Source organism: Daktulosphaira vitifoliae, unplaced genomic scaffold (assembly GCF_025091365.1).
Source record: "Daktulosphaira vitifoliae isolate Bord-2020 unplaced genomic scaffold, ASM2509136v1 Scaffold_3, whole genome shotgun sequence".
Lineage (NCBI taxonomy): Eukaryota > Metazoa > Arthropoda > Insecta > Hemiptera > Phylloxeridae > Daktulosphaira > Daktulosphaira vitifoliae.
This window is the reverse complement of record NW_026099574.1, coordinates 25,041,215-25,067,668: the sequence shown is the minus strand read 5'-3', so window position 1 is coordinate 25,067,668 and position 26,454 is coordinate 25,041,215. Positions and strand designations below refer to the sequence as shown.

The 26,454-nt window shown below is 24.7% G+C and overlaps 1 protein-coding gene across 4 annotated transcripts in view; it reads right to left on the bottom strand.

Annotated features, from left to right (window-relative positions):
- LOC126901804 (neuroligin-4, Y-linked-like) overlaps positions 1-26,454 on the bottom strand; it is a 210,704-nt gene that overhangs the window by 19,249 nt on the left and 165,001 nt on the right. For all 4 annotated transcript variants that reach the window (XM_050678568.1, XM_050678567.1, XM_050678569.1 and 1 more), the window contains exons 4-7: positions 17,792-17,989; positions 3,973-4,254; positions 1,815-2,076; positions 1,466-1,688 (exon numbers count right to left, since the gene is read on the bottom strand). In XM_050678568.1, the coding sequence (XP_050534525.1) occupies positions 1,466-1,688; positions 1,815-2,076; positions 3,973-4,254; positions 17,792-17,989 (965 nt within the window). The remainder of the gene's footprint in view (positions 1-1,465; positions 1,689-1,814; positions 2,077-3,972; positions 4,255-17,791; positions 17,990-26,454) is intronic.

Here is a 26,454-nt window from a genome sequence, read left to right as displayed (position 1 = left end):
AGAAGAAAATTATATTTTATATGCACACTCAAGATTTAACATACATATGTGTTTTGTTTTTGCTATATAATTATGATCAGTAAATAGTAATTTTTAATGTATCAGTAAATGAATATAAATTTATATTTACATAAAAATTAACATTTTATTTGGGTTTATCTTAATTTTTAAATATATTATATTAACCAAGAAATAATCTTTTTTTCATAATAAGAACTACCAGCTCTTTAAAAATGTAATTCTTTAAAATGGATTTAAAGAGATAAATTCTATTCTAAAAGATAATTATAATAAATCACTAAACGACAAAGAATTTAAATTATAGTCTTAAAGTTTGGTTTTGAAATATATAGCAAAAAATATAATTCTAATCAACTAAAAACAGTTTTCTCTCAATTATAGGGACTTAAATCAATAACCATAAATTAAGTATTTTCTAAAAGTATTGAAAACCTCAACTTGGTGATTTATGTTATAGTTAAAAGTAAATAGAAGTTTAGAGATTATTTTTGACTGACTGCGTTGAAAAAAAAATTACAATTATTTTAGTTATAATATAGATATAATTATATTATTTTATTAATTAATTAACTGATGTTTAATAAACAGTTATATTTAATAAGGTTTTATCATGGGCAATTATTATCATTTTAATAATTCTCTAAAAAATATTTTAACCTTAATTCAACAGATAATTTTTAAGGCTTACTATTTTTAGAACTATACTCTATTTAAGATAGAATAGTCTTAAATTTAAATAATGGACTTGGATTTCAATTAAAATTATTTTTTAAAACATAATAATTTGTTTGAGATTTTATTTACTTAACATTCGGTTAAAATATAATTGCTTATAAAATTATGCTAAAATCATTTTTATTTTATATAAATTTAAATAATACTAGAATTTAATCATTAGAACTGACAATTTTTTTGAGGGGAGTGGGAAATAATTATTAATATATATATTTTTTTTTTTTGGGAAAAAATTCTCCGAGTTTTGAATGAATGAGTGAAAATAACTTATTTTTTAGATTGAGTTAGAAAGATAGTAATTTAAATTACTTTTTATTTATTAATTAAATTTTTTTTTCAGTTATATCATCAAAAGTTATTCATGGCAAAAAATTAAAACATTGCTATTGATTTTGGTGTAGCTACAACTTTCTATTTCTCTATAGTAGGTTAATAAATGTAACACTCTATTTGTATTTTCAATGAAAATTATAACATAATATCACACAAAAAGTTTAAATCTTGTAGAGTGATGAAATAGTAAAAAGTAATTTTATGAGTGTAATAGTATTATGCTAATAATAGTCGCATACATTATACAACATATCCTTACACTTTTCTTTAAATTTCTTTAGATATTATATATTTAGATTATATTCCAGATTATATTCCTTAGATATTTAATAATGTCAATAAAACTATAAATTATAAAATAATTATTAAACCTTACCTGTTGGTAATCGCCATATTTTGTTTGATAATCAAAGACAAATAAATATGAATTTCTTCGGTTTGCTGAATGAAGATCTGCAGTGTTTATCACTGGTGCTACTACCTGTGCATCAGATAAAGCTTCTAATGTTTCATCTCTAATGTTAACTGGATGTTGTATAGGTCTATCCCAATCTGTGTATTCATTAACTATGGTAGCTAATATTTCAGTTAAATGATACCTGAAATTCAGAGGATAATATCATTTTTCATTGAAACTCTAACATAATAACATTATAATATTAATAATGGTGTTAATAACCGTAAAATTTTTATTGAAAAAATGTGGTTTTTAATTTTAGCCATACTTGTATGTGTTTTTAACATAAGTTTTCAAAATTTTTGTTCTGCGATCAGCTTCGATTCCATACTGAACGTCATCACCAGTAAAAGCAAAAAAAGACTCTGCTCTGACTACACCGAGCATTAGATCAAATCTTGTTAGTCTTGACAATAACCTTTGCCGAGCTGCTGGATTGGTAAGAATTGCTGGCCCAAATCCATTTGCTAAAACCAACTCGTTTGGATCTTCCAGTGACCTTTCTAATCCATTAAATATATTAGGACTATCTAAAATTTGAAAAATTATATTAATTATGATTTAAAAATTTAATACAAGAATTCAAAAAAATATTTAATAAAATTTTATATTTTTTTTAAATAACATAACTTATTAAAAAATAATTGATAAATTATATATTTTTTAAACTTATTAATTAAACGTCCCAAAAGTATGAAAATGTAGTGTACAGTTATTATTAGGTGTAAAATCATTAAAAATAATAGACTTATAGTCTCCAATATACTAGCTAGAACTGTATGAAATTATATTTTTTTTTAGAGCTATGTAGTATTGTTTTAGACATCAATAAAAATCTATAAGATTGAAAAGGTAGTCTTTCCATTATAATTATTATGTATTTTGATATGAAATCAATTGTAGATTCTATAAATAAAAAATTCAATATTATGAAATCTTTAAATAATATATGACCATAATTATTCTTTCAACGAATCATATTTTGAAATATTTAGCTTTTAATACATATTATTATTATAGCTCCACAATTATCTTTTATTAATGTTATTATTTTTTTATAGAGTAGTTATAAAAATATTGCAATAACTTTTGAATGTATATGAGATTCGATTCCAAAATGGTGGGGCTAAGAATGACGCCATTACAGCATCTTATACTTACCCCCCATAAATTGGAAGTTAAGACGTTTTAAAATAGATTGATTATAAGATTATCATTAAGCACAATATATATGAAAAAATAAATATAAATAAATATTTGTTTTGTGTTAAAGTTTTTTTTTAACAAATTTGAATATTATACGGTTCAATATCAATGACTGACAAGTGTATAATAAATTCATAACACTTTATACAAATTTATTATTATTGGTAAAAACTAAAAAATAACATTTAGCTAAGTTACGGGTAAAAATGTTTAAAGTATCGTTTACTGGGTCTGATTTCTAAATTTATTTTTCTAAAAAATTCAAAAAGCTTGCAAAAATATTTATTCAATTTGAACTTTCCATAAATAAAATCTATGAGCCATATAATTTACTTCTATCAACCTTTTATTCATATGAAATTCGATTATTCAAAACTTGGTGCATAACAGACCAATCCTATTATTCAGGTCGACCGACCGAAACCTCTTTGGACCCATTAGCATGAACTGTAAGAGCTCTCGCGGGATAAACAAAACCTCATCGAGTGTCTCACACTTTAGATTAAGTTTTCATCGAAATCTAATACCTCAGATGATCATATTAAGTATCTGTTTTTTAAGTCTACACCGTTCAATAATTACAAATTAGTTATTGAATATTATATTAACTTCAACTTATGAATTCTATGAAATTCAAAATTTGTTATTTTAAATCCCACTTGTAAGCAAGTAGAGCGTCGGATTCCAAAGAATATGCCTATTAAAAGAGACATTTCTAAAGTACTCGACAAACAATTCTTCTCTGGTTTATTATATTCACAGAAAAAAAATTATAGCATCTTTAAGTAANTCTTTAGATTAAGTTTTCATCGAAATCTAATACCTCAGATGATCATATTAATTATCTGTTTTTTAAGTCTACACCGTTCAATAATTACAAATTAGTTATTGAATATTATATTAACTTCAACTTATGAATTCTATGAAATTCAAAATTTGTTATTTTAAATCCCACTTGTAAGCAAGTAGAGCGTCGGATTCCAAAGAATATGCCTATTAAACGAGACATTTCTAAAGTACTCGACAAACAATTCTTCTCTGGTTTATTATATTCACAGAAAAAAAATTATAGCATCTTTAAGTAAAAAAAGTATATAAAAATATTGTTGATTTTCTAATTAAAAGAGAATAAAGGAAATTTTTCAATTTTACTATGTTTTATTAGTAAAACAAATTTAATAACTCAATATGGAAATTATATAAAATTTATTTTTATTTACTTGATTGAGCTCCATGTCTGCTAGATTCAGGTGCTCCGACATCAATAATGACACCATCGACACTAGGGCCAAACGATGTTGTAAACTCAGGTACATCGATTTGAGCATTTAAAATTTGTTCAAGTGGTCTATCTCGTAAACAATTTAGAAGGTGTAAATGTGGTAAGTCTGGTGAGCAATTAACAAGTTTGGCCACTTGGTGGCCATAATTAACTGGATCTCTGACCAATGATAACGGGCTAAGTGGAGATCCGCTTAACAAAATTGCTCGATGAAATAATACTGCAAATAAAAAAAATACAAAGAATCAGACAATTTTTAGGATGAAATATACAATTTTAAACATTTTACAATTAATGGAGTTAAATCTTCCCGGTTGAATTCCAATATAAATTAGTTTGTAAATAAATTTAATTAATTTCTACTAACATTGTTTGGTAATAATATTGATTCGTTATTTCCAGATGGTCTTTTTAAAAAAATTTATACTAAAAAAGTTTTTATAACATTATTTTTAAAAATGCTGTCTGAATAAAGTTTCAGTTACAGTATAATTATGCCGTATCATTGGTGTAATATCATGTTACTTGAAAGTAAAATTAGTCGGATGGGTATTATATATTGTAACAATACGTTTACCATTAAGAACTCATGTAAACGGCATCGCGTAAATGTAACACATATAGTCGATTTAACACGCAAACTGATATTTCTCAGAGGATTTCAATTTAAATATTTTTTTTTACGTCACAATTTAATGTCTCAATATAAATTTTATAAAACCAGTTAAAAAATAGTACAGTATAATTTTCGTATAATTGAATAATCAAATAAATCTTAAGTTTAACTGATACCAACTGGAGCTAAAAACTAAAATATTTATTTTAAATTTTAACAGCATCACTACTTATGTTTCATCCTTATAAGCGTATAGGTAATAATATTTTATCTTCTTTATACATTAAAATAAATGTTTTTTAAATGTCTGTCTGAGTTCCTATACCGATAGATATTTATATACACATATTGCGTAAATATATATTTATATTTATCTGATTGAGGTACAACTTTGATGAGTTTTTGTGACATATATGTGGATATTTCTCCAACGGATAACAAATGGACCTCAATATTCTAGGGGCGATAAAAAAGGAATTTTCACATATACTAAATTTATGTGCTGGCTACAAGTATTTTAAAAATTACAGTTATTAGTTGTGTACTCTTATAATAGAAAACGGAATTGTCAAACTCTTTCATTTCATTTTATAACTCTAGAATGATACAGTTAAGTAAATCGTGTGTTCAAAACTATTATTTACATTAGTTCTACGATATTTTAGCACTAAAATAATGGATTCAATGTGTTACAACGTAAATACAATATCACTTATCTCTTATCAAAAATTCCGGAAAAAATTATAATGATTGACGACGTCTTGCGCGGGAAAAGGAATGTGTGCCTATGATATTTCGACACTGATGGAGTAACTTATGTATAGTTTTTGAGATATGCAGGTATTACTCAACATTTCCCTGTCATCATAATTGTAATAATAGATAGAATTATTAGTTTTATATCCAAACACTAGAAATTTAAAGTTCAAAAAATGTGCAATTTGATAATCAAACCAGTCATTATATTAAAGATAAAAAGCCGACTATGCATCAAAATGGTAGTTAGTTTGTTGCTGGAAAGAAATTTCGTAACACCAATTATTGAATTAAGTGGTTCTCGAATCACAAATGGAACTTGTTAGCATTGTCACGTTTCCAAGTAAATATGAATATAAAAAAGGTTTTTTTAATTTGTAAGGACAAATGGATAATCCGATAATTCAATTATTTAATAAAAAAAATTTGTCAATAGAAATGTCAGAGAAAATTTGGTAATAGAAGTTTATTTTAAATTCTAAAATTTTAAAATAAATTATGCAAAAAAAAAAACTATTAAATATTACACTGATTGCCTGATGTCAAAATTTATTATAAAATTTTATTTAAAAAAAATCTGATTAAATGATCTCATTCTTTAATTTTCTTTAAAGCAAAACTTTTTTCACACATATTTTTAACGTTGTCTTCAAAAGCACGTGACTCGACATTATGAGATTTTTTTTCGAGAAATACCTACTAACAATATTGTCAAATATTTTAAGTATATTTTCATTAAAATATTGCTATTATTATTATTTGAGATGATTGAGTATTAAAAATATATTTTCATTGTTAACTAAATAATAAAAGTGTTTTTTTTCTTCCTCTGAATAATTTTAAAAAATCGAGTTACAGGATATTTATGGTTGGGTTGGATATAAATTTTATAAATTATAATAACACATTTTTTTCATTTTCCGCTTCACAATTATACGTTTGCAGTTTATACATGTATCTAATATATTAGAATTTTATTTTTTCATGTATACTCGATTTTCGCTCTCCCCATCTAACTTATCAAGCAGCCATCACCAAATGAAAACACATCGTGAGTATATCTAGTACCATTACATACAAGAGTGGAGGAGTTAAAAAACCACGACGGTGATTTATTTTTTTCCCAGCACACTGATTTTGCACTCCAGAGTCATAGAGAGTGGTAAAAAATTAGCTTTTTCCCTGGTTTTTAGCTCGCCAAAATTTATTGCCAGAAAATCCACAACCAGCCCAAACTCTGCGTGCAGTCGTTAACAACAGGCAATTTTGAGCATACATTTAAGTAATACCACTTTATCTAAATATCTCACCCGTAGTGTTATATTATTTCCTTTGTTGCAACTGCCCTTCACTCTGATGTATCCAGTTAATGTTTGTTAGCAGGTTTTCTCTGTGGTACATTATCAAAAGTCTTGACTGGTGGCGATCACCATAATGATTGGTCAGAAAAATTGTAAAACGCGATTGCATTTACTGAGTCTATTCGTATTTTATCGTTTTAATCATATCAAAACCCAGCACAGTGGGGTCGTTGCACAGTTGGGACGTGGTATAGTTGGATCAAGTATAATGATATCTAACAGTGATTAAAATCACTATCATAAAAAACGCTTCGATGCAAATCTGTAGATAATGTTTATAATATATAAAGATATAAAGGAAAATGGTTTTATTTAAAAAAAAAGTATGTCGAATGAAATAGGTATTTACTATTTACTATAATACTATTTATAGTATTTATCATAAAAAAAATTGTATTGATCCATATATTTTTCAAAAAGTTATAGCATTATAAAACTAAAAATATAAAAAAGAATTTTTTACAAAACTATTATTTTTTTATTAACTTTGATGTTAGTTTTCACCATGAAAAATACTAAGTCGGAAATTATTCTTTTTCATAATAAAGTATACTACATAAACTTTAATTTAATATATATATATATATATATATAAGTGTCAGTATTTCCGGAACACAATCAAAAATTAAGTTGAAAAAGTTCTTTTTTCTATATGCATTTTTACCTTTTAAAACCTCCTGTATTAAGGAAAATGGTCCGATTTAAAAAAAAAATATGTCGAATGAATGAAGTATATAAATATTATTTCTCTTAAAAAAATTGTATTGATTCATACATTTTTCATAGCATTTTAAATTTAAAAATGTAAAATATAAAATCGATTATTTTCACACAAAAATAACATACGGTAGCCATTTTCACCGTAAAGACAAAATAAAGTCCGAAATTTTTTTTTCCATAATAAAATATATTACATAAGCTTTAATTAAGTGTCAATATTTCCGAAACACTTTAAAAAATTAAGTTGAAAAAGTTAATTTTTTGTGAAAATGTTGTCATTTTGAATCTCACCCTGTTACAGGTAAAGGGTCAGATTTCTAAAAATATATATCAATTGATAGGTAAAGACATCATGCTTCAATGAAAAAATAATTATATTGATTTGGTCATTTTTGAAAAAGTTATGGCAGTTTTAAGTCAAAAAATTTTGAAAATTACCGATTTTTAAAATTATAATTTACTTGGGGATTTCCCCTATTTACGGGGAACGAGAGAATTTTTACTTATTTAATTTAACATTTTATTTATGTATACCTAAAATGAATTTAATAACAAATTTTTATTAATTGGCTTAACAACGCAGTGATATGTTGTAATTAGAGGTACAAATTTAGAGGTATAACATGTCTATTATCAGCCAAAACGAAAAATATTTATATATTATTGTACATTTTTATAATTAAGTTGCTCAAACTCGGATGTATCCAAAAGCTAAAACAGAATGTATACATTTCAATAGCATAATATAATTGACAGAATAAATGGCTAATTTTTTTTCGTCAAGATATTATTTACTTTTCTAGTAATATTCTTATCGGAAATAATTACAATACAGAATCGGAAGTATACTTGAAACTATTTTACGTCAATTTCCTGTGGTCTATCATAAATATTTTTAATAGCAATGTGCCTTTGTGATATTCAAAGGAGACCAGTAAGGTAGGTAAGACGGCCAAGGAATATTCGTTACTTCAAAAAGATTATTATACTATTATGTCATTATACAATGTAGGTAATATTCTTCTGCCATTGTAGTGATAAATTCTGCATTGAGTAATAAAATGTAATGAATAAGTATTATCAGTATACAGTATAAGTACTGTGGTTTGCTTCAGAGTTGGACCAATTGGTTAGATGCATGAAAACAACCCCTACGGTCGTAAATTTTGCGATGTGACTGTAGAAACTGCAGACGACCAATGGAAGATACTTTATTATTACTGTAATTTTAGGTCAGAACGATTTTCGTAGTGTGCGAGTAATGCTGTTTACAAAACTCATATTCGATGTAGTTTCACTGTTATTTCAAATCTTTAAACAAATTAAACACATTCAATTCCATCTGAGCGTATCAAAGATTATTGTCACATAACTCATTGAGTTTCATATCTTTTCTACTTTTTAAAGTCAGCATAAATTTATTATTAATTCAGGAATAAAGTGCGCATTGCATTATCATTTGTTACAATACCAATTGAGTTATAAAACTATATTAGTGTAATCCAACTGCAGAAAATGATTATGCACCATGAATAAAATTGTGCTTCAACAAGTCCAATTGCTAGCATTTTTTTTTTTCAATGATACTATCAATTAAAAAAATAATATATTGGTAACTGATTGAAAATATTTTACACTTCTATTCAAAATAATTTGTGATGGTTTAAACAAATTGTTGGAATTTCACTTTAGTGTTAGTATAAAATAAAACCATTTTATACGTTTCGTTGAACTATAATTTTATTCGACAATAAAATTCAACTGTACAATACAACTTCAAGTTTAATTCAAAAAATAATTCATACTGTACAAAAATTGAAAAACATTATTAATATCAAATAATATTCTAATAATTTTCAGGAATTTCGTTTTAATAAAAATAACTATATTAGCAATTAATACTCTAATATTCATTGTATAGTATTGAACAATAACGATGAACATTGATTAAATATTTACTATATATGTATTATAATTAAAACGGTCCTAAGAAAAAAAAATTTAAAAATGAGTTCCTTGTGCTTCAATACACTTGAACATGTTTTTCAAATAACTACAAGACTGTCGATTAAGGTAAGACACTCATTTTCTCAGATACTTTTGAATATTTTCAATTTTTGTAAAGAAAAATATATTTGATTTAAATTATTCTACAATAATACGAAATTAAATCATTTTTTTTCATCTCTTCAGTGATATAAAACCTAAACTTTAATTTTCTTAATGGGAATTCTTATTTTTAGTTTAATAATATAATAGAAAAACAATTTTGAAACTTTATTATTCTTATTTATTTTTCATCCCATCACCTTATGTGTTTTTAAAGATTTGGATTTAAAAGTTATCATTAATTAATTTTTATAATACCGACGGCAACAGTAATTTTTTTTTATATTACAGTTATTGATCCAAAAGTTATAGTCAGTATTTTTTCTTACAGTCCTAACTTATGTGACATCACAAAAAAATTACGACTACTGTTTATTAAACAACAAATTATCAGTAGAAAAATTGATCAGAAAACACTAAATTTTAACAATTTATAACAGAAGAACGGTACATTGAATAAAAAATGTTATAAAAACAATTGTTTGAATATTTTTTTTCCTATTATTTCATTAAATTATGAATAGGGGTTTCCATTAAGCAAAATTATAGTTTAGAATTCTGAAGGGATGAAAACAAAGTTATTTAACTACATATTATTGTAGAGTTTTTGGAATTAAAATATTATTTCTTTTACAAAAATGTTATATTTTCAATAGTTTACAATAAAAATTGTCCAATAAAAATGTCTCATTCTTAATTTATCACGCTGTATGCTGCAACTATTTTTTATATATCAACTACAGACGTTGTAGTCATTTTGGGCGATAATGATGTAATTTTAAGTAAAAACTTTTGTAAAACATCTTGTTAAAAATAAAATGGTAATAGTGAAATTCGCCAAAAGTTCAAAAGAACTTTTTCGTTGTGAAGTTATCTGAATATAATTAAAAGCCCAGTCATTAGTTATTTAAATTACCTGATTAAAGACTTGAATTTATCAAGTATAATTGAAGCACGTATCAAGATAAACAGAAAATAGTAATATAACGAACTTTATTTTGTTATGTTTCATCGAAAAATAATAAAATATCACTACAGAAAAATATATCTTTTAGCATATCAAAATTAATTCTGTTTTTAACACATCACGAGTACAATTAGAAACTGAATCTACAAATTTATACTGAATACCCTTTTTATCTAAATCTCAGTGAAAGTATTAAAAAATTGTCAAGGTTTCATCCCATCAAAAGCTAACCTTTGGATTTAACTAGGTATACCTAGTTAAATCTATATTTTACACCTCTGTTCCAATTTCTTATTATAAAATTAAAATTTACTAAAATTTATACATTAAAACATTAAACTATTGAATGTTTGAAACATTTTACCAATCATTTTTTGGATAAATTGAAATGCATTTTTCTTTATCTAGGCATAAAGAAATAAAAAAAAAACAATACTAAGATAGTTGCTTTTTATCTACAATATTAGTCCCGAGAATTTCGTTTTACATCTCAAATTACTTTACGTTTTCCAATAAAAGGTTAAAAATTATAGATGTTAAAAATAAAAGATTTCTAAAATCGTAATAGAAAAATTAATATATTTCATTGCTAAACATTTTTTCTTATATTTAAAAAATATTTGTAGCTTGGATTTTGATTTAGACCTTTCATAATGCATTTGCTATGAACAAATTGAAAAAATTGAAAGTACAAAAATATGTATCAATAATATTCAATAAATCCTATACCAAAATTCTAGAGCAAATTTTATTTTCAAAATAAAAAATTCATGCATCTAAGCTTTTAGAATGATTAAATGGCAATATAATCCAATTAATTAATTTTTAAAGAAAAATTATTATTCTGATGGCGTTTCGATTTAGTAGTTTAATAAATAAGTCTACTTATATTTGTTTTGCGAGAATGGTATATTGGAAATTTTTAGTTTCACATCTAGACTACTTGCTTTATTTTTTAATTAATTAAACAATGAAAGGTTGTATAGCAACTCTAAAGATTTTAGCCTTTCTCTTTTATTATTTGTAATAAAAATGTATTCATGCAAAATTAATTTATTTTTTAGAACAATGAACGGTTAAAGCAATTATTTTTACAACTCTAAATCATATGATTTATGAAAATTATTATTTTAAGTAAAAAATACTTTCCGTAAGGCATTTTCTGAACAAAAATAAAAAAAAATCTATTAAGTTAAATATATTTTATTTAAAAAAATTACACACAAAATTATATTATATTGGGTATTTTTACATATGTAGAATCATGTCATTTTAAGATGCCCAGAAATTAGTTATCTAATTTCTTATAAATATTTTCTGAAATTGAAACTGTCGGTTTTACAAGTTTTATTGCTTTTATCTACAGAAAACTTTCAGAGTATTAGTATTATTTTATTATGCATTTTAACGTTGAGCTTCCTAAAAATCTTCTTTTGTATTTACTTGGCTTGTCAACGATATAAGTTAAAATAATAGTTCAGGATGTTGAACCATGTATGCTAATCTTTGTTAACTCTGTTATCAAAAGTATTCTAAGATGAGATTAATGACTCAAAAGTTGTTAATAAATAGCCATCACCAGCATGCAAAATAAGAAGCAAACAATGTTTGACTATGTTTAACTTTTGGTCCGCCACCTAAAGTCAATTTAGTGGTTTTTCTCATACCACTTCTTCTAATTTATTTCCATTTCCTCTTAGTTGACAAATAATTACCCTAAATATTATTCATACAATAGAAGCAGTAATATAAATAATCACAACTCAAGCCAGCGCTATTGTTTAAGTTAGACATAAATTTATACTTAAAAAAGAACTTCTTATTGTTAATAATATGCCGTCATTATTTAAGAAATGTTTAATTTTTTTTTTTTTTCTGGCACCATTTATATAAAAATTAATATTTTGTGACTATAAGCAATAGTAAAATATTTTACAAAGATTTATATTTTATCTTCTTAATTAATTATAACATAGTTAATTAAAAAAATGCATTCAAACATTAATAATTAAAAATATAATAATAAATTTCTAATTATAATATGATTACACAAATCTCACACTTCTTATTGAAAAGAACAATACTTATCTACTATATACGACATTTTTTTCCCCTTCTTTTTTCAATACAAAAGTATAATTTAAATGAAAATATTGAATGTTATCTCTAGAATTCTACTAATTTTAATGTGAAGTGATAACATGCTTGTTGTAAAAGTGTTTGTTGAACAAAGAATAAACTATTTTCGAAGTTTATATTAACTCATTTTATCTTTAAGCATTAACTCTCATTTAAAGTTTAATTATAAATGGATGCTCGTGGGTTATTAGAGTTTTTTAGGATTACTAATTTTAAAATATGCAATTCTACCTCGCATACAAATTAAAAACTGTGGTTACCCTCCTTTTAAAAATATTTTCCCTGCTTTATTTTGTCCATTGTATTCTGTAACCGTAATTCTATTAAATTTATATTAATTCATGTTTTTGTCAGGTTAAATAGATGATCACTTTTAATCGAACCCATCTAATAACAGTGTATTAACCTTCATTTAATCTTATCTTTCTTTTGTCTATTATACAAATTATGCTTAGATTACATTTAATTGGACAATAAAAGTAAGTCTGGTGTCAAAGCTTCCTTGTTGTATTAAATTAAATCTTACTGCTTAGTTGTACGTGCCTTTTTATTACGGTGCAGTATTTTGAACAAGAACTGTTTCGATTAAATGGACAATCCTTACACGTATCTTTTAGCATAAGTGCTGACAGGTGACTAGATCATCAAATGAGATTTGTTATAGTCACAGTGGTGACGATGACAGTAGACATACCAATCAATTGCTAACACAATAAACCCTATCTAGTATTCTTCCAATTCAACCAAGTAAATCATAGTCCATGCCATTCTATTCAAAAGAATAATTATAAAACCTTATTTACTGAAGATTATATATCACTACAGATCGAATTAAACTTATGCTGCACACAAATGTTAACATTGTCGGTTAATTTAAATTAAATTTATCTTAAAACCAAACCAAAATGCGTAAGCTACATTTTAAATGTGATATGTTCTTCATTGTAAAGGTATCAAGTAAATATACTTAAGAAAGTGGAATAGCCCACTTTTAAATCTTGATTCAATTGTGCTTCAGTTGTTTTTAAGAATAATTTTTATATTATTTTAACCTATAAGGTAATAAAATATAAGTTCATTATTAGAATGTTTTATGAAATCTTTAAATGTTGATAGATCATTTCAAAATCTTTTAATTAAATTCTAAAAAGTTATTTTTTTGTAAAATAGTTGTCATTTTGAAATCTCTTTTGTGCGCAAGGGAAGAATCAGATTTTTAAAAAATATGTTCCAAATTATAGGTATATACATAATGTATTTATAAAAAAAATTATGTCAATTTTTTTTATTTTTAAAAAAGTTATGGCAGTTTAAGTAAAAAAAATTAAAAAAATTAGCCATTTTTAAAATTGTAATTTATTTAGGGATTTCCCCCATTTATGGGAAACGAGAGAATTTTTTTGAGGATAATATCTATGACTAGATACAATTTGTGATCTTTTGACATATTAGTCATCAAAATCGGTTCAGTGAGAGCTGAGAATAAGTGGTAACAAACACAAAAAATATTAATAAATAAAAAAAAAACATAGTAAGATTAATACCTTCTCAGCTTACATCGAAGCTAAAATGATTTGAAGTGTTAAGTATAAATATATTCAGTAAGTATATTTGTAATTTTTAATGTCAATAAAATACGTATATTAAATAAAGAGAGCTGTTCTTTCTAAAATAAATGTTCTAGCTAATGTCTAATGATAAATTGAGCTAAAGAAAATACAGAGTATTCTTTCAATAGCCACCCGAGAATAGCTTTTAATCACTTCCTTTGCCTTTAAGTAATAATTTTATTAAGTAAATCCTTTTGAGTATTATTTATTGTTATATATACATTTAATTGACAATATACATAAATAACTAATAAAATAACATAAAATAATAAATAATTTATTTAAATCATTGTTCGATAACTACTTTGGACCTATTATATTGGAAGTTATAAGTCTTTTTAAAATATAGAGTAGTGGTGAAGTGTAGTTTATGTTATTTTTATCACTATGCATTAATCTGCCACGCTTAAATTCACGTTTAAAAATTTTATTTCTTTTGAAGCGCTATTTCAAAAATTTTTTTCAAATAATAATTTTATTAATTTGATAATATTTAATTTTATGAGCTATTTAAATATATATGTTGTCACCCTTATAAGGTAGAAAGGATGAATTAAAAAATATAATTGATAAATCAAAAAATATATGATACTAATTATTAAATATAAATTTCTTACTAAATTTAATTACAATAATAAGTAATTATTATTGTATTAGAAATCATAAAACTTGCAATCAGAATATAATTAATGAAATAGGAGTTTATGTTGCTTTTGGAATAATAATAATTGCTTCTTAAAATTAAACACTATCTACAAATATGAATTGAAATTTTTTTTTTTTCAGTGATTAAAATTACTGTCAAATATCATGGTATGTCCCCACTGTACCACCTTGTCATTGTGTTGAGTTTTTTTTACTATTGAATGGAAAATGGTCTAATTAAAATGTTTAACAGGTCGAAATCCAGTATTGTATTATTACTTTTTAAATCGATAACGGATGCGCAATGTAGGAATTTTTATATGTGCATTATGGTAAAAAATGTCGCTAAACACTACGCTATTCCTCACTTTTCCTAACTCATCAAATACTAATATCTCAAAAAGGAATAATAAAAAATTGGTTAAATGTTAAATGTACCTATCCAAGTAGAACTGCACGAGGGGTTACTTTGATACCTCATATATTTATTCATTATATCATTTGATATGACACTCAAATTATCATTTTTATAAAAAGTGTTGTTGATAATTATATTTTTAATCATTTAACTATTTGTGTCATTAAACTAAAAATAGGAATTCCTATTTAAAAAAATTAAAGCTTATGTTTCTTATATTTGAAAGGATGAAAAAAAAATTATTTAATTATATATGATTGTAGATTTTTTCGAATAAATAATTTTTCCCTTAACGATAATAAGAAATAATTTTATAAGAAAATAAGTGTCTTATTCTTATTAAATCACTCTATACTTATTTATATATACTACCCATAAAAATATTTACAAATATTCCGAGTGGAGCATGGAAACATTTTTATGGTGCACCAAAATTATCCACAATTTAAAATGTGGCCATAAATTTCAAAATCTATTTTGGGATCTTGGCCAACTGAAAAATGTATTATTAAATTTGAGTACACTCGCAAAAGTGATAATATTACTTAGTGATAACGTCTCTAGGTGATAACGTTACTAAGGGTATATAAGGGGGTATATTTTCAGGTCGCAGTGTCAGTATGTATTTAGCGTTGATAATGGTAACATTGTTCCCACAATACATATCCGCAATTTTTTAGTAATTTTTTTGTGGTTTTTTGAGTTTAATATTTGTTAGTTTTAAATTAATAATATTTTAAATATAGTTTTAATTTTAAATAATATTAGCCAGAATTGATCAATTTTTATTATACCTTTTTTGGGACTTATCAGCTTTGAAAATAAACAACAGAGTAATCTTAATATTCGTAGTTGAAGCGATATTTCCTATTTAAGGTACAGTATTATATTATTAATGTTTCAAGAAGTTTTGATTCGAAAATTTAGAATTTTGATGTTTTATTGTTTAATACATCAACGAAAAATTATAAATTACATCAAATTTAAGCCTAATATGCGTTGAAAAAAATTTGAAATAAAACGTACAATTTAACGTGATGAAAAAATATTGAATTAAAATGTAATATGAAATTGGCAAATAAATAGAAAATGAAGCATTGTTAACTTTTAGGTTTGATTTGGTCGTACATTTACTAGAAACAATGATGTGAAAAAATATATGGGAACAGGAAGAGTTCTAGAAAAACAATAGCCAACTACATGGCTACCAACAATAAATCTGAACCGGCATTTTACGGTCGGTTGGACTGGATCGACCCTATTCACTTCGGCAGTGCTTACGAATTCATATCACACCGTCTTGGCCCGAGAAAGGCTAAACCTTTATGTCTTTATAGGAGAGTTTATTTCACAAAAGTTAGTAGTGAATAGCTGAGAGTGTATCAGAAAAAGGGGGAAGAGTAGTAATAAACGATCCGATAAAAGCGTTCTTCCAGCTTAAATTCAAAAAAATTAATTATTGTTGCAATATATTGGTATGCTGTTCATGGCCGTTCTTTTAAGTCATTCTATTAATCCTTTGTTTTACTGATGTTTTTGTGTTACACAGGATGGATTGAAATCAAACCGAAGTTATACAACTCTTTTCTTATAATGAGAATAGAGGCGGCTATATATATTTCATATATTATATGAAATTTATAGTAAAGACTGGAGATGAAGCACGAGTTTGTTTATTTTTTACCTCTAGATATAATAAACCGCACTACTCCTCCCGTAAATGTATAAAAATATTAATAACTTCTATAATATTGATAAGTTATTATTGACCAGTCATTTTCTAAATTAAATCATTATCTAATAAATAAACTAGTTAATGATGTATGTTGCCATTTGAAAACTGGCACCATTATAAATTAAGGTTAAACAAAAAATACTTCATGGTTGATAAATTTACATGGAAATTAAAAATAAATCAATTAAAAAATTATCTATCAATATTTTTTCATATTTTGCGATTAGTTAAGTGATATATGATAAAGTAAAACATTCTGTATACTTAAAACATAAGATGTCATGTATTTCAATCATAAACTATAAAATTTATTTTTCATCCGTGTAATAATTATTGGCGTTATTTTATTCAAAATATAGTCATTTATTATTGATTAATGGATAAATTTTCTATCACATTTAAAAAATAAATGCTGTTCAATTTTTTCTAAAGTTTTAACTTCTAATTCAATAACATTCAATGTGTTATCAATAATATGCTGTGATTATTATAAACACAAGTATATGAATGTATTTATCAATCACAGCACTATTTTCATTAGAAAAAATATACTTTCATTATTATATGACTTTTTGACTTTATTGATATTCGTGGTATAAAAATCATCTCAATTTTATAATGAATGTATTTTATTAATTTTAACTTATAAATTTTTCTTTAAAAAGTTATAGAATCACTTACCATCGGGTACTGCTGAAGATGTCATTAAGAAACCGACACAAGATGCTCCCGTTCCGTGACCCATTAAAGTAACGTTTGTCGGATCACCGCCAAAAACCGCAATATTTTCTTGTATCCAATGCAAGGCCGCTATTTGATCCATTAGGCCGTAGTTAGATGGTGATTTAAGGTGTTGGTTCGAATTGAGATTTAAAAACCCTAAAATTAGTAAAATGTTATTCATAACAGAAAAAAATCAGAATATAACTAACATTATTAAAAATAAACATATCATTATAAAATTAAAGTTTTCTCAATTTCGCATTAAACTAAAACGTATAATAATTGTTCAGTATTGATTTATAGATAACTTAATAAAGCTAGATCTGGAAACTGTTGACATGCATTATGTTTATCGTAAAAGAAGTTTTCTTGAGAATTGTTTGTATACAAAAATAGCTAGTGGTTTGTTTGTCACCGAATTTTTCAACTACCATTTCTTTTCATTTGAACGCGAATTCCAAGCAGATAAATGGAACATTTAGTGGGAAAAGGGTGTAATCTACAATAAATGTTTCTTAGAATGCGATGGAGAAAAGTGAATTACTAGATGTTATCGCTAATAGCATGTGATAAGTAAAATTACCATGGGTAAAATACAGTTCATTAATTTTTATCAGTTTAAAATGTTTTATATGAATATTTTGAAAAAATAAAGAAGACATTTTTAGTAGCGTTATTAAGATAATTATTACACTTATATGGTTTAATTAAAAATATTTTAAAGATACTTTAAAATCATTGACTATTAGCATTTCTTAAAAAAATGTATTAAATTTATTCAAATACTCTATATTTAAAGTTTGCTGTTAGTCATCGGATGGGCTATACACGTCAATTTTAACGGTGGCAAATACTATGTGCCCTAGTACAGAATGTAAGAGGAAAACCACTATCTTTAATAATTCTCCAGAATACACCAGTCTAATATTCAAAATTGGCTGGCATAAACCAACTTAATTATTGAAAAAAAAATCATAGTCTTTAACAAATGAAAAACTAACTTATAAATTTAGATATTTTATACAAATATTTTATTTATGCCCTTTAATGCTCAAAGGAAATATAATTTATATTTAAATATTTATTTTTAAATAAATAATTCAACTATAATGAAATTATGACGAGTTAGTATTGTTTTTATAGTTGACGAAAATGCCATCGGTGTTGATACTTATACTTTCAGTAAACGATTAAACATGATTGATACTGCCCCATAACTATTGAATAATTAAATTGTCAATATAAAATATGAATATTGTTCTGTCTAACTTGTGGTAGTGTTTATTATTTAAAAAAAAAATTATTCAAATAACTTTCTTTATATTACTGTAAAATAGTTATTTTATGAATTAAATTATATGAAATGGCAAAAGAATTTTTAAATAAACTAAAAGAAATTTAATAAATGAACATATGTTGAATTTTTAAAAATTGAGAAATAAAATACAACAAAATGATACTAAGAATTGCAAATAATTTTCTTTTTCTTATTTGTCGAAATGAATGAAAACGGTCTTGTTTTTTCACCTAAACTGTGTAATCTCTCGAGGGATACAGAAACGCGTATTTCAGAGACGGGATATTACAGAGCAATAAACAGTGTCTGAGATTGCGTCCTATTAGGAAAAAAAAAAGCAATTACTACTCGTAACAAGAAAGTAGACGGCAAAGAGCTAAACGAATAAATCAATGGCAAACGTTCAACAACTGTTAGAAGACAATTTTTGAAATATTTTTATCGTTCTTTGTTGAACTATCTAATTTATAGATCATTATAGATATAATGAAAAATATTTAATTTTGAGAATCCATCAAAAGAAAAATGAATTATTTTTTAATTTGTTGGTATTCTTTTTATAAAATTTATCTAATTTTAACTATTTCAATCGACTATAATCGATTGATTTACAGTCTACAGTAATTATATGTTTTTCATTTTAGAATCTAATAAAACCGCTGAAGAGATTATTAGACGACTCTTCCTACCGAAAATCCATATACGTTATTTTTACTCGGTATTATCACTAATCTAAATCATTTGTTATCTAAAAAAAAAGTAGTATACACATATTCATCAAAAATGTTTCATAGTTTTTGATTATAATTAAAGTATTGATACAACTATGCGGTTTGTAAAAATTGAATAGTTGTATTAATGCTAATTTGGTGTATTGATTTACCTAGAGACTTGCCAATATTTTTTATCAAAGAATTAATATATGATAATTTTCGCGAAACTGCTTTACCAACCCAAAGTAAATAAACAAAAAAGATGTATATTAAATTGCACAAAGTAAAATGATCGTATGATCATGGACAGTTACTACCTTTTTGCTTAGCACAAGTAGCATACTGCTTTTTTTTAAGTGTTAGGTCTATTTTTCACGAAATACGTATAAACCAAAACCTCAATGACTTGACTTCTAAGTTAAACACGGTATATTTGCTTAACTCTAAAGGTGCGCCATTAAATTCTTATTATTTGAATACAATAAAATAAATTTTCAGTTTTTTCAATTTCTAATCAACAAAACATATTTAACACTTAAACAAATTCTTCCTAGCTATCTAAAGAACAGCTTAAGTCAATGCAGAAAAATATTTTGTATTACTAAAAGGTTGTAACCACTAGCTACTTATAGCAAGTTGTTTGGTGAATATCAGCAAGTACAATGAAACCAAATCCTCCTTACTGAAGAATTGTATGCTATTGTTACAGCGTCTCCTCCGTCGTAATAGTGTTTTGAACACAAGAAATTAATCTTAAAAATCCTCTTAAATGTATAAAGATTAAAAGTACAGTAATATTAAACACAATTGTATTTCTAATAAATAAAAAAATTCTTAATTATGCTTCGAAAATATGTATAATAACATTGATAGGACCTGTCACCCAACACTCCCCAAAAATAATATTAAGACCATGATTAACATAAGTTTCTATGGATTTCTATCGAGAGTATCTATCGATGGTTGAATCTACTTGGACGTATATAGTATTAAATAACTTCTTGATTAGTAATCAAATCAAAATTTAAAGACAATAATTAAAAATACATATTAAACTATACTTTATATTATGTAACTTATTATGTTTACATTGGTATTTCATTCGATATCACTAATATATTACAATATTTTACTAATAATTTCCATGAGTTAATGTAATAATTTTCCATTCGAGCAAAAATATGTTAAAGATGATTAAAGAATGAAAATATTAACTATATCGACTAACAATATAATATTATAAGAAAATTGATAAAATATTTGGAGAAGAAACTAATTTTTGTTTGTGTAATGTTTAATAATAATAATAACATTTTTTGAGTAATACAAGTAAAACATTTTAACAAAATTCAAAACACATACTTTCTCTTACAGAGTTAGTAAATTGGACTGTTTTTTAAATGAGTAGCAACAACTTAATATTTTCAATGAATACAGTAATAAAATAAAATATTATCAGTTACAGAAATTTTGAAAATATGAAGCCAATCATTTATAATAAATAATTTTAAAGCGTATTTAGATTGCATTTAATAAAATTGTTAATTGATAATTAAGTAATGAAAGAAAAAAACATTTCTAATAATTTGATATACACATAAGTTCAAAATATTTTTATACAATTATATTTATTTATTCCTTTACCAAATGTTCTGAAGAAAAAAAAAATCTTTTTAAATATAATAAGAATTGATCACTCGTGAAAAATTAAAAATTAAAAATTAAAAAACGTTTTTAAGTATATTATTTTTATTTTTTTTAGTTTAAGATTAATTAAAAAAAAATAGCGCAGTGGAGTCACGTTACAGTGATAATGTGGCATAGTTGGGACAAGTATAGAGATTTGATAGTGATTAAAATCACTATCATAAAATACACATCGGTGTTAAATATGTAGATAGTGTTTAATTTTAGGAAACTGGTGAATTATAACAAAAACAAAATTAATTCCTATTTCCTTAAATATTCCTAATTAGTAGTTCTATGATTTATATGTATAGCATATAAATAAATGTTTATTATAAAAATTAAATATAGTATTAAATTGGTATTTAATATTTTAGTGTTGTAATTTTTACGGAAAAATTATTAAGTAATTGTTACTTTTATGGCAAACGCGTATAGAAATTAAAGGGGTTGATACAAAACGTTTTAGATGATAATTGTTAATTATGAATAAATGGTCTACAAGGAATTTTCATCAGAGTCAAAAAAATACTTTTATTGATCATTTTTTCGAACTGATTTTAAATCTGCAATTAATTTTTTTATGGATAGATAAAAAAAAAAATAATCATAGAGTTGTTAAAAAAATCTACTCTATATAGCGTATTGTAAAAATCCATTGTTAAATATATGTGAAACCTAAAATTATTTTTTTAGAAATGATTTATACAGTAATAAGTTACCAAAAAATTTGGAATATTAAATACTGGTATTGGATCACAGAATTAATAAATTAATAAATAACAAATTTAAATTAATAAACATTGTAAGTGAAATCTATTATCATATTAAACCTCATTCAACAATAAATACATTAAAAACATGAGAAATGAATAATTTTTATTTTCTATATGTAGAAACTTAGTTAAGCAAATTTTTATGTAATAAAGGGGAAATTATTTCAATTTTTGAATATAATTAACTAGATGCTAGTTGTGATCATTTGACGTATTGTTGAAAATGTTAGTCCAGTGAGAGCTGAAAAAAATTAATGACGGACATAAAAGAAATACCACATAGTAAATTGATTTTAATATGAATAAGAAATACTTTCTTACAAAGGAAAACTACAGTGATGGGGTTCTTGATATTGATTGAAGTTATTCAATCTAAATGAGAAAAAAACTAAACAAATTTGAAATTTTTTTGAAAAACTCAAAAAGAATAAAGAAAAAATGCGAAGAAATATTTTAACGGGCGAGATATGAACCTCATACCCGTAGCGTAAAACACTGAAGTATAACCAACTCGATAACCAGACATCATCACACGTGTTAATAGATAAAAAGAACAATTTAAGCTAATTCGAATATTCAGAGTCATTTCTCTTAATCTAGGAAGCAAAATATTTAAAATAAGTTTAGATTTATATTCAATTTAAGTATATTCATGTAAATTTTACAAAAATCAGTGGAATCATTACTATGACAAACCCTTATAAGGTATTTTCATATAAAAAAGTTATGAAAATATAAAATCTAGAATTATAAGACAAAAATAGCATATATTTTTACAACAAAAAAAAAAAAGTCCATACGTCAATTTTTTTTTTTTTAAGTATATCACACAAGCTTTAATTCTATATATATATATAAAAGTATCAGTATTTCGGGTACATTTTCTAAAATTAAGTTGAAAAGTTCTACTTTCTATACGCATGTTTAAGTTTTGAACTTCTCCTTGTATAAAAGGATTTAACGATTTTTTAAAAAAAGTATATCTGATAAAAACCTCCTTATGGGCAGGTAAAGAGTCAAATGTTTATAAAAAATATTTCATATAATAGGTAAATACCTAAGGTATTTACAAAAAAAAAAAAACCCAGCACATGGGGGTCGCGGCACAGTGGTGACGTGGCATAGTTAGATCAAGTATAATGATATCTGACAGTGATTAAAATCACTATCAAAAATAAACGCTTCGATGCAAATCTTTAGATAGTGTTTAATTTTAAAAAAATTGGTGTTTTATTCCAAAAGCTACTTGATCTGCTGGTTCCTTATTAATATCTCGATTAAGATAAAGTATGTCGAATGAAAAAGGGTTTATTAAAAAATATTATTTCTCATAAAAAAATTGTGTGGATCCATAAACTTTTCAATAAGTTATAGCATTATAAAGTTAAATATAATATAAATAATAAAATCGAAAATTTTCACACAAAAATAGCATTCGGTAGCCGTTTTCACCATGAAGACAAGTCCAGAGGTCAAATTTTTTTTTTNTTTTCACCATGTAAGACAAGTCCGGAGGTCGAATTTTTTTTTTCAAATTAAAGTATATTATATAAGCTTCAATTTAAGATATATATAAAAGTGTCAGACCTTCCGGAACACTTTCAAAAGTTAAGTTGAAAAAGTTCTACTTTCTATATGCATTTTTTATATTTGAAGCCCCCCATATATAGGGAAATAGTCTGATTTTAAAAAAAAGTATGTCCAATGAAAGATGTATATAAATACTATTTCCCATGAAAAAATTGTATTGATCCATACATTTTTTAAAAAGTTATAGCATAATAAAGTTAAAAATGTAAAATACAAAATCGAGAATTTTCACACAAAAATAGCATTCGGTAGCCGTTTTCACCATGAAGACAAGTCCAGAGGTCAANAGCCATTTTCACCGTGAAGATAAAATAAAGTCCGAAATTTTTTTTTCCATAATAAAGTATATTACATAGGCTTTAATGTAAAATATATATAAAAGTGTCAGTATTTCTGGAACACATTCAAAATTTATGTTGAAAAAGTTAATTTTTTGTGAAAAAATTGTCATTTTAAATCCCCCCCTGTGGACAGAAAAAAGGTCAAATTTACAAAAAAAATATACCAAATGATAAGTAAAGACATCAATTATCTATATAAAAATTTATTATATTGATATGTTCATTTTTGAAAAAGTTACGGCTGTTTTTAGTAAAAAAATTTGAAAAAATTTCGAAATTTAGCGATTTTTAAATATGTAATTTTTTTGGAGGTTTCCCCCATTTACGGGGAACGAGGGAATTTTTTTCAATTTTGAAGGGTAATGTCTTCGACTAGATACGATTTGTGATCTTTTGACGTATCGTTGAAAGAAATCCGTTCGGTGAGAGCTGAGAATAAGTGGTAACAGATACAAAAAAATAATAATAATAATAATAAATAAAAAAAAAAACATCGTAGTAAAATTAATACTTTCTCAGCTTTGCATGAAAGCTAATATATTTTAAATTTTCAATAGTATTTTTAAAATTACTCATTATCCAACATAACATAATCTGAGATTATGTTCTCAGAGTAAAGTTATTATTTCCAATGAAAGTGAAAGTAAATTAAAGTTATTTTTAATTAAATATTATTGTCTTTAAATACACACAATGTTCAATTAATTTAAAATGTCAAAACTGAATCTCTTTCGTTAACTTATGAATACTATTAAAAATTGAAAACCTCCTCTTCCTTGTTGCATTATATATATATATATATATTTAATCGCCCCTTCAAATAAATTATTCACAAACTTATGGAAATGGAGCTGTATAAATGTTTTTATTTCAAAAAAAAATAAATAAAACTCAAAGCTTCTTTAGAAACAATATTTTTTAACAGTTTTTCAGTGTAATATTTTTTATATTATGCTATGCTTGAAAAAATTAACCATCATGTTTCAATGTAACCAAACTAAAAATAAATAATTAGCAACCTAAGAATCCATAAAATGTCAATAAATAATTACTTATAAAATTACTAAAGAAAACTTTTAGAAACCTTTTTAAATAATTCATGGCAATTAGAATAAGGTAAACGCTAGATAAAACATTTTTTATAAAATACTTACCATATTAAAATATTTTAGTATCGACATAAAATAAACTATTGAGCTGTAATGTGTGATATTATCACGATAAACTTTTTTTAGTATGCTAACTTTAACAAAATGTCTAATTATCCGTAAGTTTAGCTAATTCATGTTAAGCATACCAATATAGTAAATGAAAAATTAATTTTATTAATTGATGGTATAAATAAACTCTATAATAATTGTACTTATAACTAAAATATTAGATGGATGTAATTTAATAAAAAATCTTTACACTCTATAAAAGTATACGTTATGGTTTCCGGATGGGTGATCATAATCCAACCCGGATGGATGATGGAACTTTTATAGTAACACACATCTTGCTCTTTACTAGCTCCCTCAGTCAAAATGAGGTTGCGTCAGATCGATGGTTGGTGTAAAAATCCTAACAAATCATTGTAAGTCGATCCAACCCAAAATAGCTGGAAATGAGGCTAAGTAGATGATGATGTATATGTAAATTTTATATGATTACTTAAAATAAATATCCGAGTTTTCACATACATATATTAGAAGTTTTTTAGCGCATACAATGTAAGGAAAATGTTAAATTTTTTTAAATTATTTATAAATATAATATAAAATTATATTATACTGTAAGAACATTTATTACTATGTTCTTACCACTTATATTACACACGTTTTATTTCTATTTATTTAATTCGTAATACATATTAATTAGCATAGAGGGAGATGCTGATATGACAATTCTACTCGTCTGTAGCCCGGAGCTACTGACGTCGAACTAACAAAGGACAGTTGTGTTTGAGTGGCCGTTATAGACATAATTTTCAATATTATTACTTTCGTCTTATTTATATTATTTATAACTTTACTTGTTTTATTCAACGACCCGTTTATCGCCAATTGTCATCATAGCCAACCAACTCCGTCTCACTTGGATATACCTACTAACCAACTGTACTAGGATTCAGGTCAGACGTATTGTACATTACATATAACTTATATTTACTAAACATCTAAAATATAACTTTGCTTTGTCGTTGACATAAAACAATAGTCTAATTTTATTTAATAAT